The sequence below is a fragment of the Acipenser ruthenus genome, chromosome 3, assembly GCF_902713425.1.
Source record: "Acipenser ruthenus chromosome 3, fAciRut3.2 maternal haplotype, whole genome shotgun sequence".
NCBI classification, from domain to species: Eukaryota; Metazoa; Chordata; class Actinopteri; order Acipenseriformes; family Acipenseridae; genus Acipenser; species Acipenser ruthenus.
This window is the reverse complement of record NC_081191.1, coordinates 8,817,668-8,834,956: the sequence shown is the minus strand read 5'-3', so window position 1 is coordinate 8,834,956 and position 17,289 is coordinate 8,817,668. Positions and strand designations below refer to the sequence as shown.

Below are 17,289 nucleotides of genomic sequence, written 5' to 3'. Positions count from 1 at the left end.
AAAGAATGGCGACCAGAATTATTCTGGGTTTAAAAGGCATGTCATATGTAGACAGGCTGAAAGAATTGAAACTGTTCAGGCTTGAACAAAGAAGACAATGCGGCGATCTGATTCAAGCTTTCAAAATTCTAAAAGGTATTGATAATGTCGACCCAGGGGACTTTTTTCGACCTGAAAAAAGAAACAAGGTCCAGGGGTCACAAATGGAGATTAGATAAAGGAGCATTCAGAACAGAAAATAGGAGGCACTTTTTTACATAGAGAATTGTAGGAGTCTGGAACCAACTCCCCAGTAATGTTGTTGAAGCTGACACCCTGGGATCCTTAAAGAAGCTGCTTGATGAGATTCTGGGAACAATAAGCTACTAACGACCAAACGAGCAAGATGGGCCGAATGGCCTCCTCTCGTTTGTAAACTTTCTTATGTTCTTCTTATGTTCTGATAGTAGTAAACTGTAGCACCATGGTTATCGTACCAGTGTGGCTATAATCACATGCATATGCAGACACACACTTAATGTCTGTTAATTATATCTGCCTATGCACCTAAAAATCATTTAGTGCCGATTGCAGGGCCAGTGTCACATGGTAGATTGTCTTCCTGTGTTACCTGTTGCTCATCTACGTCATATACGGATGTTGCTCTTGCAAAGTGTGGGTTAACCACATCAAAGATCTTCTACATACACAAGATGGTGAATTCAGCTGATTTAACATTGGAACTTCCGTCCGGGCCTAAGTGGTGCATCATGGGAATCCAAAGAGTTCTGGTAGCGACTTTTCCCCTATCTATAGAATGTAAAATCTGCCTAATTTCCAATTCCAAGCCTTCTCTTTTTAAAATGATTGCATTTTTAAACACAATTCACCTAGATTTATTTAGAGACACGTTATTATTGTTATTATTTCTACAATCGATGTTTTCACCTGGCCTGACAAGAGCTCTTTATCACCAAAGTGCAGACAGATATTCATGAGCAGTCAAGACTAGGGCGTGGTTTATTATTATTTATTTCTTAGCAGACACCCTTATCCAGGGCAACTTACAATTGTTACAAGATGTCACATTATACATTTTACAGATATCACATTATATTTACATACAATTACCCATTTATACAGTTGGGTTTTTACTGGAACAATCTAGGTAAAGTACCTTGCTCAAGGGTACAGCAGCAGTGTCCCCCACCTGGGATTGAACCCACAACCCTCCGGTCAAGAGTCCAGAGCCCTAACCACTACTCCATACTGCTGCCACACAGTTTGGTTTGGTTTGGTAGTAGGTAGATTAGGCCTACTATTATTATTGCAATCACTACTACAAATAGTATTAATGAGACTGAGCTGTTCTGCATTTAATTGTGGAAACACAGTAAACAAAAAAAAAAATAGTAATCTCTCCCTTTTCAATTTTCCGCGGGATGATCTTTTGTAAGTTTTACAGCTCCTGAATTCAGCTTTTTATTTATTTAAGAACATAAGAAAGTTTACAAAAGAGAGGAGACCATTCGGCCCATCTTGCTCGTTTGGTTGTTAGTATCTTACTGATCCCAGAATCTCATCAAGCAACTTCTTGAAGGATCCCAGGGTGTCAGCTTCAACAACATTACAGGGGAGTTGGTTCCAGACCCTCACAATTCTCTGTGTAAAAAAGTGCCTCCTATTTTCTGTTCTGAATGCCCTTTTATCTAATCTATTATACAGTAGATGCTGCTTGGTAGCCATCAAAAAGTTGTAATTATCTGAAAGTTGTCAATAAGCGAAAAATCATAGGATAGGATTGGATCCTGTAAAAATGTTAATAACCAAAAGTTGTCTTTATCAGCATTGCTAATAATCGGCATCTATTGTATGAATTATAGATCTGTTTTTAATGTTTATCTGTACGAATTGACATAATGTCTGAATTGTGATAAATATAAATTGTTTTGGACAAAACAGAGCAATCCATAAAATGAAAATTAACATGGATACTAAAGTTACAAGTATTCCTTATTATTAAAAATGCAGTGCATCTATTAATTAATAGCAACTGCTTCATTTAAAAATGTTTATTCCTTTAAGAAGCTTGTCATAGGTTGAAGTCTGTTTCATATTCTTTCTCCTTATATGCATTGTTTATGCATTATTAAAAAGTGTCTATTATTAAAAAATACTTCATGTCTTATTAATTAAAGCAACTGCTTCATTTAAAATATGTAAATGTACGTCTCTTTTTTAAATTATCAGCTTGTCTATATTCTTGGCTCAGTTCTCAGTTACAGTTGCAATTCATGACTGAACAGTTTTGAATACTCGAACAATAGTAGTTCTTAATGTATTTTATGTATATTTTACTTATATCCTCTTAAACTTTATATTTAATTTACGGATATCAAAAGATCATCCCGAGGAAAAATAAAAGGGAGATGCTACTATTTTTTTTTCAATATTGCCACAACCTCCGGGGTATTATACTGTAGTTCTAATTATTGTCGATCCTTGACAACCAAACCGCCCCAGTCTTGACTGTTCATGAATATGCATGACAGTGGCAATTTCTGACAGCACTTTGGCGATAAAGAGCTCTCGTCAGGCCAGGTGAAAACATCGATCGTAGAAACAATAACACGTATGGGTTAAGGAGGGGTGTCTCTAAATTTATCTAGATGAATCGTGTTTAAAAATGCAATCGTTTTAAAAAGAGAAGGCTTGGAATAGGAAATGAGGCAGATTTTACATTATACAGTTAGGGGATAAGTCGCTCCCAGAACTCTTTGGATTCCCATGATGCACCGGTTCGACAGGGACGGAGGAAAAGGTGGAGTTGAAGATCTGTGTGTAAAGAAGATCTTTGACCACTTGCATTTCCGCATTGATTTGCATATGTTTAAAGAAAATTTGCCAATCAGAGTACCTTAGATGTTTCTGGTTGAGCTGTTCTCTGCATTACGCAGGCGTCTGTTTTAAAATTAATGATTTAGATCTTTGAAGCGGCTGTCATTTTTTTCTTCTTCGTGTGTTATAATCTGTTATTTCTTCTACGCTTTATTTGTAATTGTTATAGCATTCACAATGGTTTGCGGCGGGTTTACCTGTTCCAAGAATTCCCTGTGCGCCCTGAACATTCTCTACATTGTGAGTATAAGTAATGTGATATAACCTGATGTATGTTGGTCATATGAGCGTTTTTTTTTTCTTTGTTCTTTTTTCTTCTCTATGCGTAATCATTAGCTTTATTCATGTCCAAATCGTCTTGGGCTTTGTTTGTGTATACCATACGTAGAGTGAAAGCTTGTGGAATTATTCTAGAAAGTATTGCTAAATTAAACATTGGAGTGACGTAGCCAAAGCACCTGTAAGACGTCACATGCAGTGCAGAATATTTGTGGTTGCTGTGCTGAAAAATAAATCAACTAAATTAATTGGCAGTATTTTTTTACTTTATCATATTGTGGATATATGAAAATATTGTATATATTAGTTTTAATGAATTTCGTGGATCTTTTGAACCTTTTTTTTCCCCACAAATGATATATTTGTTACGTTAAAAGAAAAGTCAAAGGTTACGTTTAGAGTTATTCGTCATGTCGCTGCTCTTCTTTACATTTATATACAGCTCAGCAAATACTGACAAAGGACTTTAAAGTATTTTTTGGGGAACACAGTCCGCCCATTGGAGTGATTTAAAGCCCTTCAAAGTAAATGTAAACTTGTATCGAGTGTGTCAAAACGGGGGGATGTTTGGAGGTGCCGTTTTTCATCAGATGCCTATGTTTTTTATTGAACATTTTATTATCTTTATATTGTCACAGCTTGGAGCATGACCTCATGTTCTTTGCAAGGTCAGACTAAATGTTCAGTCGTTGAAAAACCAGTTTGCATGGAATGCGTTCTCTTTGAGGTTTGAAAGAGGTATTTTAGTGGTAAAGCAAGACCACTCTTTTAAAGAAGTTATGAGTCAAGTTTTCCTGCATATTAGCTAGCAATATCACTGGTCCCCTTGGTATGCTAAATATATGTTCTCTGTTTTATTTTCTGTAATTATGGATAAATAGGTTTAGAACATTTACACTTCATTCCTCCTATTATGTAAAATTCCATGGTCTGCTTAAAAAGTGAAAACAATTGAGAAAACATTTTTCACACAAAGAAAGGGGACCAGTGGTAATATTGCAAAATGCTAATACAAGGTAAGAAACTGAATTTGAATGTCTGGGTTTATAACTCCTTTTAATATCCTGACAGCATGAATGGAACAATAAGCCCATATATTGAGAAAAATATGAACAACTAATAGAAAATATCACTAAGTAAAAACATTCCCACCTAATTGGATGCTAAAAAAGTGAGGATTAGTGTTGTCTAACAATAGAATAATGCATCACAGAAAATGACATGATAAACGTGGCGTGAAGTGGTCTTCAAATGTGGTGGTATTTTAATATTGCTCCTCCAAGGACTGGACGCATACAGTGTGGAGTAGTGGTTAGGGCTCTGGACTCTTGACCGGAGGGTTGTGGATTCGTTCCCAGGTGGGGGACACTGCTGCTGTACCCTTGAGCAAGGTACTTTACCTAGATTGCTCCAGTAGAAACCCAACTGTATAAATGGGTAATTGTATGTAAAAATAATGTGATATCTTGAAACAGTTGTAAGTCGCCCTGGATAAGGGCGTCTGCTAAGAAATAAATAATAATAATACAGTATACATTTGTGTGTAATTATATATATATATATATATATATATATATATATATATATATATATATATATATATACACACAAATGTATAATTTATTATTATTATTATAAAAATTCCCCCATAACCAAAAAAATAATATCTAAGTATTTTCTGGTTGAAACTCAAATTGTATAATTTAATCTGAAGCCCTACAGGAACATATCATATGCTTTGAGAAATGACTGAACCATGCCTTTCAATAACTGAAAGAAACATGGCTACAAGTCACATTTGTTATGGTTACCATTTAAGTTTGCATCATGATTTTTATTTTACTCTAAATGTACTTTAAGTAACAACCTTGTCCTTGGAAACTGATTCACAGCCAGCATGAATCATGAATGCGGCAAGTCCTTTAATTTGGAACCAAAGGAAGTTGAAAATGTGTGTTTCTAATCTCTACATGCTAGCATATGGTAATGCTATGGAATTAGTATACACTTTCGGGACTGGTTTCCAAAACTTGTTTTATGCCTTGGAGAGTCTAATGCAGGGGTGGCCAACCCTGGTCCTGGAGAGCTGCAGGGTCTTTTGGTTTTCGTTCTACCCGAGTTCTCAATTACTTAATTGAACCAATTATTTTCTTATTTGGTCAACACACAAAAAAAGTCCAGGTTAACAATTTACAGATACCCAGAAAACCTGCAGGATTGTGGCTCACCAGGACCGGGTTGGCCACCCCTGGTCTAGTACAGTATCTATCTTTATTTTATTTTTATAAAAAAAAAAAAAAAAAGGAAAAATCCTTTAATGACAGAAAATTGCTTGAAAAATCTTTCCACTGCAGTAAATCCTTGTTGCCTCTTAATATAGAAACTGGAAACGGGAACATTGTGACTACTTAATTAGCTGAAACTAAATATACAGTGTTGTTATGCCAACCATTAGCAGGACTTGGATGTGTTGTAAATTAGGTTAGAATTAACTCCAGTATAACCTGTTCTGCTACAAACTGAAATATTTATCAGATGGACATTTATTACAGGGTTTTACTGGGTGCGACATTCAGAATAAGTGTCCAGTTACTGTTCCCACCCCGTTTTTAAATAATGAATGAATGAATAAAAATGGAATGCTTATCAATTTGAAGTGACATATGCTAGTCGTCCTCAGCAGGTTTTGGGACACATGTTGCTCCATCTTGTGGTAGCCATATTGCAAGCAGGTTTGGTACAATCCAACTTATACATGCTTTTAAATCGCATTTGTGCTTTGCTTTCCCCAGGTGTAGAGATATGTTTCTTTAATTGCTGAAACAATCTTGCAGTCTTGTGTTTTTGATGCAAGTTCGATCCACTTTTATTGTGCTTGAAAAACACAAGCCAAGTTAGTAGAAACAATTAGGGAAGCCGTGATCCCCACCGCTTTTGCAGTTGTGCCTATTTGCTTGGTGCTGAGCAACGTTGCCCCAATGGTTTTTTGAAACTTGGCTTTTTTATTAATTTTTTTATATAACTTTACATGGCTGGGCACTTTTGATAACTTTTTTTTCACATTTCCAATGTGTTTCTGTTTCAGATATCACTTCTTTTTCATAATAATAACACACATTACGGGAAAAGCAAAATTGTTCAACCTGTATTGAGGCATTGTATTGCCTTTTGGATAGGGTAAATGTAAATAGTAACCTAGTCTGTTGAAAGAGTTAAGATGTGAATCTGTGAGGTGTAGCGGTTAGTTGGAGTGAAAGTATGACTAGTTAGGGTTTGAATCCTGCCTTATATGCACGTTAGTCATGTGTGGAAAAGTGTATGTTCAATGAAAGTGTCATTCATCTCAACTAAATTTGTTTCACATTAAATGTGTTACACATAAATTAAAATAAATTTTTTTTTTTTGCAATATAAACCCTTTGTGGGAATCAAACCCCAGACATGCTTCTAATGTAGCTTGCAATGCAGATGCCCTCGCTTTCACGCCACAGTCTTTGTACTTTCATTTTACAACATTTGCAAGTAGTTTAGCAGTAAAGTTACAGTTTAACAACTAACGAGACAAACTGGAATTTTGTAAATAATGATTAGGTGTTATCCTGATTTGTATTGAAAGCTTTTATCTGATTTTGCATACTGTCATAATAAGAAATGTGCTTTTGGATGATTTACTTTTGCTGTGCTAATACCCTGAAAACACAAACTATCCTTGCTGTATAGAGAGTCTCTGGCAGTTCTCACTGATAACTTGGTGCGAGGAACCTCCGTTCCTCTCAGTCTTTGTATCTGAACAGTTTGACATCAAATACAAATAGTTCCCTTCTTTAAACTGGAGCCTGTGTCTGTTTTACAGTTGACACGATCATTTTGATTAATTAACCATAATCGTTTTGAATGAAGTCACATTAACCTACTTTTTCACATTGCTGTATCTTGGGAACCAAAATAGTATTTCTACTACTTTAAGATGTTACCAAATGTTGTAATTGATTATTTTCCTTTAGACCAGTTAAAATGCCTGGTTCCTAACACTATAAATCATAATGCTACATCATTTTATGGCATATTAGGCCTTTTTAGCTGACTCAAACTTGTACTTTACTTGAACAAAAGTTATTGTATTTCTTGCTCTTATTGTATTACTTGTATTGTAACGCTTGAAATGTTTTTGCTTACGATTGTAAGTCGCCCTGGATAAGGGCGTCTGCTAAGAAATAAATAATAATAATAATAACAAAGCAACAGAATGCCTGCAAAGCTGTTTTAGCTGAGCAAACGGAAGAAAACATGAATAGTGCGGAAAGATAAGGCGTGGAAATACTGTAAAAGGGCTGCTTACAGTTACCCGGTTTCTTGAAATGTTTACAAATTTAAGAAAAAAAGAAAGGTTAGTCTTTAGGATTACTGTAAAACTTCAATTAAACACCTCTGGCATTTATTTACAATATTTGCCAGCAGACTCGACGCGTATATTGGATATTGGCGTATATTGGCGTTTTATATTAGATCAATAGCTTCACATGCTTCATGCGAGCATTGAGAAGCCGCTAAGACACAGCCTTGTGTCTTTGATAAAAGGTTGTGTGTCAGTGGGAACTAAGTTTTGTTTTATAACAAAATTGTATTGTACACCCACAAGTATAAAGCGAAAGTATTATTTCACTCTTTTTACATGCACTGGTTAACACGGATATGGTATGCAAAACGTTGGAAAATGAACAAGCAGAAGTATGAATTTGTATTTAAAAACGGTATTAGGTATTAGCAATTATTTTAAGTTTTACTGTATGTTAAGAAAGGGCCATTGCATATATATTTAATTAACATAAGATAAGTTGGTTGCTTTTTTAAATGTCATATTTCATGGAAGATTGAAATATGTTTTGTAATGAAATATAACATTTTAGTAACGACTGCTAGAATATGAACATACCACACCTGAAAATACTCAGGTAATGGAGGAGGGTTAATATTGTGGAGGTTACCCATACTTCTTCAGTTTGGGGAAATACTCTATGAAAAAAGGGGTAAAATAGTGGGGACGGGTAATGGGCATTGTCAAGGTAAAATAATTATATTTGCATGCACACAAGTTCAACAAATCAATATGCAACAGCAAGGAAAACTTGCAAGGTGATCTCAATTGAGCTTGGCAGCTCGGTGCTTCGGGTATTACCCTGGGTCCCAGTGCATGCCATTTTCTACTAAGATTTTTGTTTACTGTGCGTTTAGAACATTGTGTTTAAGTAGCATTGTGACAGGGTGACGTCAGGCCAGCAGCAGGAAACAAACACACTGAGGCAGTACTGCAGTGAAAAGGTGCAGCAAGCGCAGTTTATTTCAATAACAAAACAAAAATAAATATTTAAACAGAAAAACACGGCGCACAGAGCAAAATAAAAGTTTAAACAAAACACAAAACACAAAACCGAATAGGTCAGGCTGGGCAGATTGCTGTTCCTATTCTTTTCAAATAAATGTATCGCTCTTGCTATCGTTCCTCCTCTGAACACACCCACCCTGAGGGTAGAGAGCTGCAGATTTATATACAGGTGACCATCTACGATTAGCAATAAATTAATCACTTAATTAACTCGGGAGATGGCCACAAGGTTTTTTAATTATTCCTGACAGAGGACAAGTACTCTACCTCACCTCTGCCAGAGCACATTTTAAGTAATAACAAACACACGCGGTGCTTTGTGATCATATATACAATATCAAAACACGACTCTGCCGCTATATTTATAAAACAATAAACCATAAAAATAATACTACTACAACAACAATAATCATAATAATAACAACTAAAACAAATGCAAAATAACAAACTGCACAGGGGCAGAAAGGGAGACCCCGTTCTAAAAATAAATAAACAAATAAAATATACAGGGCTCCTCGCCCTGTTACAAGCATATTACAGCAACAATTAAGGAACATAAACGTAGGATATTAGAATAGTTCTAGCTTGTGTTATCATTTGTTTTAAAATACAATAATATAAAAAATGTACAGAATAAAAGTGTATGCAATAGACAATAACACAGTATCCCGATTAATGGTTAGGGCTCTGGACTCTTGACCGGATATGAAGTCATGTCAGAACTCTCGCTTTTATTTCAGGGCACAAGGATGAGCTAAGCTATGTAAATCAGGCCCTTAGAAGTTTACCTATGCTAAACATATGCTAAACACTTGCAGAAACAATTTTATTGTGTATTCAAGATCTGATTCAAGGTATTATGTTTTTTCCATTATACTTGCTGTTGCTGCTTCGATAGATATGGGAATTGTCTCCCCTTGACTACTTTTGTAAGATTCATAATAACAGTGTGCATGACTGCTTTTAAGGCAGATACATCTTGATGATTCAGAACCCACTCAGCCCCCAGACCCAACTGTTGCAAAAACTTAGTCAATGTGCTCAACAATATAACCAAAACAATTTATAAACAAAAGGGAAAGAGGTTCACCAGACAATCAGCAATCTCATCTACACGCCTGCAGATCTCCTGACGATTGTTTTTATAGGTCACACTGGTGTAAAAGTTGCTCCCCCCTTTTTGAGACTTTAATTTGTGTTTAAAATACTTTTTTAGAATGTATTATTTTCCTACATGCTCAACACCGATAAATAAAGATACACAGGTTTAGTTTCGAAGTAACCCTTGTTTGCAACATTTTATTCCATTAATAATTTTACAGTGTTGTTTTTAGTTTAACTGCTAGAAAATATTTGTTTTTCCAAATTTAATAATTAACAGAGTGTAAAATTATGTTCTAAATCGCACGTCACATCTGTATTAAAGTACCAGTATTATATTTTAGCTTATTGAGTACCCAAACAAGTTGAAGAATAAACTAATAAACCAGGTTGTTGACAGTTAAGTTTGTGTGAGACATAACCGTGGTTGTAGTAATCCCATTGTGGACTGGTGCAGTAGTTTAATATTAGACACACCGGCTCATACGTCGCACCTGTGTATTAGTCGCTCACTCGCTCCTTTTAAGGCCCCGCAAAAATGCCTAGAAAATCGACTTGTTCAGAGTTTTTTTTTTTTAAACTGACAACGTCAGTATAATTTTATCTTTAGAGCTTTTCCAGTTGGGTTCAACAAATTTACATATTTACATTCAGTAATCTTGATTTACCTGTATTTGAATAGGGATTTTGCCCAAATGTAATCTTGTTTTTCTTTATAGGCATTAAAAAAATAATATTTTAATTAATGGTATTATGTAAAAGCAAGTACAAAACTTCACACAGTTAAAGAGCAATGATTAAAATAAGTATTGTATCAGTCATCTTAAAGCATTTTTTTAAAGCAGCAAAATAATTTCAAAAAATAAATACAGTTTTAAAATAATAATTTTACTACAATTACTATTAAATGAAATTGTAAGTGAAATCTGCTTTTTGTTCTTGCAGATGGTGAGTTTGCTGATGATTGGGATTGCTGCTTGGGGGAAGTGGTTCGGCCTTATTTCCAGCTTCCAGGTCGTGGGCGGAGTTATCGGAGTCGGGATATTCCTCTTCCTTGTGGCAGTAGTCGGATTGATTGGTGCCTTGAAGCATCACCAAGTGTTGCTGTTTTTTGTATCCTTTAACCAGGAATTGGAAGATTAAGAAACACTATACACTCTGAATGAATGCGCTACAGGCTATTGCTCACTTTACTGAACATTGTGGCATCCATTGTCGCAGAATTAAATCAATAATCCTGTCCTTAAATTAGACAAGATGTGTTCTTGCAGACACAGTCTGTGAAGTCGTGCACTGCAGGAACCCAAGTCAATATATTTAATTGCTGAGTCAATATATTTAATCCAGGGTAGTTCAGTTAATTCTGTGGTGCACTGTTGTCCAGTTATTTCTTTTACAATGATAAATGACTGCAGGTTATTACCTCTTGCTCTGGTTACAGATCCCATCAATAGAAATATAGCGATTTCGCGTTTACATATGTGTGTCACAAGTTTTACATATACAGCTGTGGCCAAAGGTTTTACATCACTGAGGATTAGACATAATTTAAAAAAACAAAAAAAAAACTATATCAACATAATTTAGATCTTTCGTTGATCAGAGGCTGTGTGGTCCAGTGGTTAAAGAAAAAGGGCTTGTAACCAGGAGGTCCCCGGTTCAAATCCCACCTCAGCCACTGACTCATTGTGTGACCCTGAGCAAGTCACTTAACCTCCTTGTGCTCTGTCTTTTGAGTGAGATGTAATTGTAAGTGACTCTGCAGCTGATGCGTAGTTCACACACCCTAGTCTCTGTAAATCGCCTTGGATAAAGGCGTCTGCTAAATAAACAAATAATAATAATAATCTTTTATTTAACATCATGTAATCAAAGAAACTAGAAAATGATATCACAAAAGCCTACCGGAAGCCATAATAGTAGTTGGATTAAGTATATGGAAAACTACAAAGCGGTATGTAATTCAATATGTTAACATAACATTGTTCAGCAGGTTTCATTTGACTTTATGAAGCAGAATGAGTTCATTCTATAGGCCACAGCTGTACATACGTATGTTATCCTCCAAACCATTATATCTAGAGAAAAAAAGGTTAAATGACAGGTGGGACATGTTTGTTTGTTTGTTACTAACTTACTTTGTGGGGTTTACTTAGTGGGGCGTGAACACCTTGGAGATTAATACGACTAATGCACTTTGCACATGTTGTTTGTGTGACCCACGCTATAAAATGTAGTATTATAGCGACTTAAGAAAATGCTTGTTTAAAGAGAGACAGTCTTTCATTCCTGAAGTGTTGACGCTTGGTTAATGATAAAAGATAATTGTGTGCAGAGTTACGGGAAATACTATCTTACAATACAAATTATCCATGTGTTGTTTTTTTTCTCATAAGGATTTATAGTTTATTGAAGGTGCATGCATTATGAACAGTATAAAACAGTGTTGTCATTTGCACGTCTAAAATCTGTCTCCTTGATTCTAAATCTTCAGTACATGATCATACTCTTCATGGTGTTTGTTGTCCAGTTTTCAGTATCGAGTGCTTGTCTTGCCCTAAATAAAGAACAACAGGTAAGTAGTAATTGGAAATAATTTAAAATGTTTTGCACCTACAGTCAAGATTTTTCTAGATAACTACCATTAAAAGTCTAAGTTTCTTTATTTATCTATGTTGTATCTGTTTTTTTTAATGTGAAATTCAGGATGCTCTGTTTTACCAGTCTGTCATCCTAGTTTGAGAGCCAAAATGTTCATGACGATACAGTAGATAATGGAAATTACAACATGGCTGTCTAAGCAATATAAATGCATTTAGCATATGGTATGTAGCATATCATTTTATCTATTGTAGACTATATACTCTCTCTGTGTGTGTGTGTGTGTGTGTACATATATACACACACAGGGTGATTAGAAAGTTTACCACTCAATGCATATATATTAGCGGTGGGCAACGATATGAATGTTGTATATTGGTATCAATATCAGTCTTGAAAAAACACAGAAAAGTGGGTAACACTTTAAAATAAGTGTCTGTTTATGTGTATTATGGTAAATGTTATGAACTCATGCTTGTAACTTTTGAAATCAATAGGAATTTCATTTGAAATCACTTAATTTAAAGTGTTACCCCAAAATGTAATAACACAATTGCAATATCAAACATATATAGACATTAACAGATATTTACATATGAAAAGCAATAACTTACTTTAACTTGGTGGTGCTTTGCTTCACAATATCCATGGAGAAAAACAAGGTCTTGTTATATTCCAAAACCGAAATATTTCTATACTTCTCTGCGCACAGACTTTCTAGCCAATATGGAAGTAATTGAATCTTCAGCTACTCTGTAAATGCCGACTCACAACACCTATTTTTTGCGATGTAATTGCTGAACGAAAATGTTTTTCACATTTATCTGTTAGGCAATTGTTGAATCGCCAAGAAATAAAAACAGTTTTGTGCAGATTGTATGATCAGTTTATCTATTGACATCATACTATCTGACAATGTAAATAAATGATCATGCAAACTCTGATGCACTGTACAAAGTCTGTTCTTTATCTGCAGTTAAAATCTCTCTCCTTGCAGAACCATCTGCTTGAGGTAGGGTGGAACACTTCTGACACCACACAAAGGGATGTGGAGAACAGTCTAGATTGCTGTGGCTTTGCCAGTGTTAATTACAACGAGACTTGCAGTGCTGTGAGTAAATACTTCATTGTGTTAATGTGTTTTTTTTTTTTACTTTGACTCTTCCTTAAGGGGCTCAGGTGAGGGTCTCTGTTTCTAGCCAGCACCTTTGCAACTGATATCCCTCTGAATTGAAGACCACTTCTGCTCTTTCATGCTAAAAGCCTTTTCTGGAGGACAGTGGCTTGAAAGATACTCTTACAGAAAAGGCAAATGAATGCACACTACAGTCCGATTCGCAAAGGGACTAAAAATCACCAGATAAACAGGGACATCCTGTAAAATTTCAAACTCGGGCGTCCTGTGTTCCTGTGTCTTTTTACTCCTGTGCGAATCAACCATGTCAGTGTTATGTTAGAACTGATGAAGCATTTCCGGGGTATTCGCCTCAAAGCAATACCAGCCTTCGCAGTAAAGCATAATATAATATTAAAATTGGTACGATCTGTCCAGAGATTCTTCTAACTTATAAAAGTGGATGACAAGGGCATGATGCACGTTTTGTTTGTTTGTGGAATTACAAACGTGTACCAAAATAACAAATATAATGTGCATTGAAGTATTTGAATTGTTTTGCTTACACTTGGTAATGTAAAACTTGTGTTAATGTGTATGATTTGAAAACGTTTGGGTTATTAATCATGTTAAGTTGTACTTTTTGTACTCTTATGATTTCAGCCTTGCTTCTATAATAGTTCCTGTGTATCATGTGTATCTAAAATACAAGTGCATACAGAAGAGGTTCTGAGATTTGTTGGAGGTATTGGGCTATTCTTTAGCTTCTCTGAGGTGAGTGAACAGTTTAAATAAATAACTTTGCATGATAAATGCGCTACTGTATTGGTTGGGTGGTGTTGAACAGCCATATCAAGTGGTGAAAAACAATTACTGCTTAAAAAAAAAATCAAAGGAAATGTAGTTTTTTATTCCATTTGTATATTACTAGCTTTTGATTGAACTTGGCATTACAGTGTAATGTTGATCTATTGTAGATTTACTAGTTGTAGTAATACAGTACAAGTTGACTAAGTATCAGACACATATATATATATTTTTTTTTTCAGATTTTGGGAGTGTGGCTAACCTACAGGTATAGGAACCAAAAGGATCCCCGTGCAAATCCAAGTGCATTTCTGTGATTTGAAATCGTAAACTGTGCTAAAAATGTTGCGCTAAATCATCTTATGGACTTTTTCTGTATCTAAAATAAATATCCTTAATTCTTGGAAGTTACCAGTTTTCAGGGGGGTAGGTTATCTTTAAATAAAACTATTTTTGTAGAGCTGAGACTTGTAAGCTTGGTTTGATATACAATAGCACTCCTGTGAACACACTGCATTCTACTATGTGCTTGTAGTCTGATCTGCTCTCAGAATTTGAATGCACAATAAGGTTCTTATGTGATTGAAACACTGTGCTCTTTAACACTTTTGTGAGTGGAGGTTGTATAGCTGAAATGACACTCCAACCAAATTTGTATTTTACTGACAATAAAAATGTAATTTACTAACATATATTTATAACTACTTCAACTTGTATCAACTTCTAAGATAGGAATATGTGATTTACCTTATGTTACGTAAAACAGACTAAGTACAGTACTTGTTTCTCTGTTTTATCTAAGGCTAGATCCATTTTTTTCAGTTTTGCTTTCTTTCTAAATGAAATATGTTGGCTTTAAGGGATTGTCAATATAGCAAGTTACAAGATGTATTACATTTGTATAATAACATATTCTCTATCTGTGCAATAATAAAGGCAAAATTTAAATGCATACAAAATGTATATCACTGAGAAACCTTTTTAGAAGCAGGTCCACGTAAGAAAGACCAACATTTTATCTGCGCCTCTCATAACTGCAGCTTTGTAATAAGCTAACTACAGTATATTAAACCCAGTGCATATTAGTTTTATGAAACTGGATATTGGATTATTTAAAATAAAGAAACCTATAAACGATTACCACATCATTACAGCATGAAAAGTGCAAGAAATATTTGTTTAGTTCTTCTGCAGAAATAAAAGCATGTGGATGAAATAAAAAAAGTCTGATTTTAAGTTTTAATTGCTGCTGCATTTAATTGAGAAAAATAGTTTCATATAGTTTAGTTAGAGCTGTGATTTGCCTAATAAACCTTTTAAATCCTAGCTATATATTTGTTTCTGGTGGGTTGATGAGGGGTACATTTAAAATGTATATGAAGTGAAGGTAAAATCTAAGCGTAGTGCTACAGTGTTCTATGTTTTATCTTTATTCTCATAACAGCTGTCGAAAGTAATGGCCTTTCTTACCTGCTCAGTATTTTGTTAATACATTTGGATCTGCATCTGCTGGATATGAAACACTTTTCTCATCCTGTGAATGATTGTTTGTGTGTTTACACGAATAAAACTCCTGTCAGTGGTGTGTGCTAATAGACTTGGTGATTCTGTGCATTCCATGTCCTGCTAAAAAAAACACAAAGATTCTCCTAAAATATGTGAAAAATTGCCTGTTATACTGTTGTAATTATGGTACATATTTTTAGCAGACAAATACTAAAGAAAAGAGATGAGCATACACTAAGTAGTTTTCATTACTTAGTAACACAAAGAGCCTTATTTTGATTTTCAGGTCTGTCAGCATTACCAAACTATATTAATAATTGGACCAAGTTTTAGTAATTAAGTTTCAATGTTAAAAACACAGTATGTCCCAAAAAAGAAAAATAGAATGTGATAAGGTCGGGTAGCAGTAGGCAATACGTTGGTCCATTAGGTCCAGGTGTTTGTTTCAGCCTTGGGTATTATTATTACATTGTACAAGTTAAGCATCTCGTCTGGTCCTAAAGTATTTTAATTTCTAGCTATTCAAGATACAGAGACAACTATAGCTTTGTAATAAAAAAAGTATCTACCTATATTAAACCACATGCAAATTATTATAATTTTATTTATTTTATTTATTTATTTATTTATTTATTTATTTATTTTATTTTATTTTTTTAAACTATGACCCTGGATTTTTAAAACAAACAAAAAGAAAAACCACAACCACATAATTGCAGCATGTTGTTGAAATATTTTTTTGTTTCCCTAGAAATGAAGTGTATGGATAAAATAATAAATACCCGATTAAGTTTTAAATGCTGCTATAGTTTAGTTACAGCTGTAATTTGCCTAATAAACATAGAGTTGCTGAGGCCTTCCAGCACATGTAGCAATTGTTATTTTCTTTGTTTTAGATCTCTCTCTCTTTCTTCCAACACCCACTGCAGGTTTTATATTTTATACATGTGTTCATTTCCAGATTAGCAAACACTTAATCAATCTGGAGATTCTGCACAAGACTTTTCTATATGCGTAGTCGACAGGCAGTCTGTCATTAATTCATTTGCTGCCGACCACGCATTCTCACAAGATGTAATCTGGCAGAGACAAGCTGCAAACATTGCCTCTGCCAAACTACATTCAACTATAGCAAAATAATACAATACAATCATGATTTTTTTAGACCTCAAAAAATACATTTAACTCCTACACTGCATTTCTTTTTAAATCATAATATAATACAACATCACAAACTATTAAATAAACCCACAATAATATATTTATCAGCAGGGCTCTTCTGCCCTTCCGTCTATCTACACACATGGCTCTGCTGTCCTGCTACAGGGGTAAAATAAAATTTGAACAGTGAAGGTGCAGTATGGTGTTCTATGTTTTATATTTATTCTCAAAACTACTGCATAAAGTAATGCCCTTCCTTTCCTGCTCAATATTTTGTGAGTAGTTTTAGACCTGTAATTGCTGGATATGAAACACTGAAGTTTAACATCATAACTGCAGCTATGGCCAAAAGTTTTGCATCGCTATAGAATTAACTAATTTTGCTTCGTAAAGTAAAAAAAAAAAAAAAAAAAAAAACGCTGAACAATGTTACATTAATATACTGAATTACATAACGCTT

General features: G+C 34.6%; 1 protein-coding gene across 2 annotated transcripts; it reads left to right on the top strand.

The window, feature by feature from the left end:
- Nucleotides 1-2,608: 2,608 nt before the first annotated feature.
- LOC117435512 (tetraspanin-13-like) lies at nucleotides 2,609-15,757 on the top strand. Of its 2 annotated transcripts, none has more exons than XM_034058764.3 (7): nucleotides 2,609-2,800; nucleotides 3,047-3,117; nucleotides 10,586-10,753; nucleotides 12,135-12,215; nucleotides 13,239-13,352; nucleotides 14,019-14,129; nucleotides 14,405-15,757. In XM_034058764.3, exons 1-7 carry the CDS (start codon nucleotides 2,767-2,769, stop codon nucleotides 14,477-14,479), a joined length of 654 nt encoding a protein of 217 aa, XP_033914655.3. In that variant the 5' UTR covers nucleotides 2,609-2,766; the 3' UTR covers nucleotides 14,480-15,757. The 2 variants fall into 2 exon arrangements, with proteins under 2 accessions (XP_033914655.3, XP_033914656.1); XM_034058765.3 differs by having other exon boundaries at nucleotides 2,798-2,816.
- Nucleotides 15,758-17,289: the final 1,532 nt, after the last annotated feature.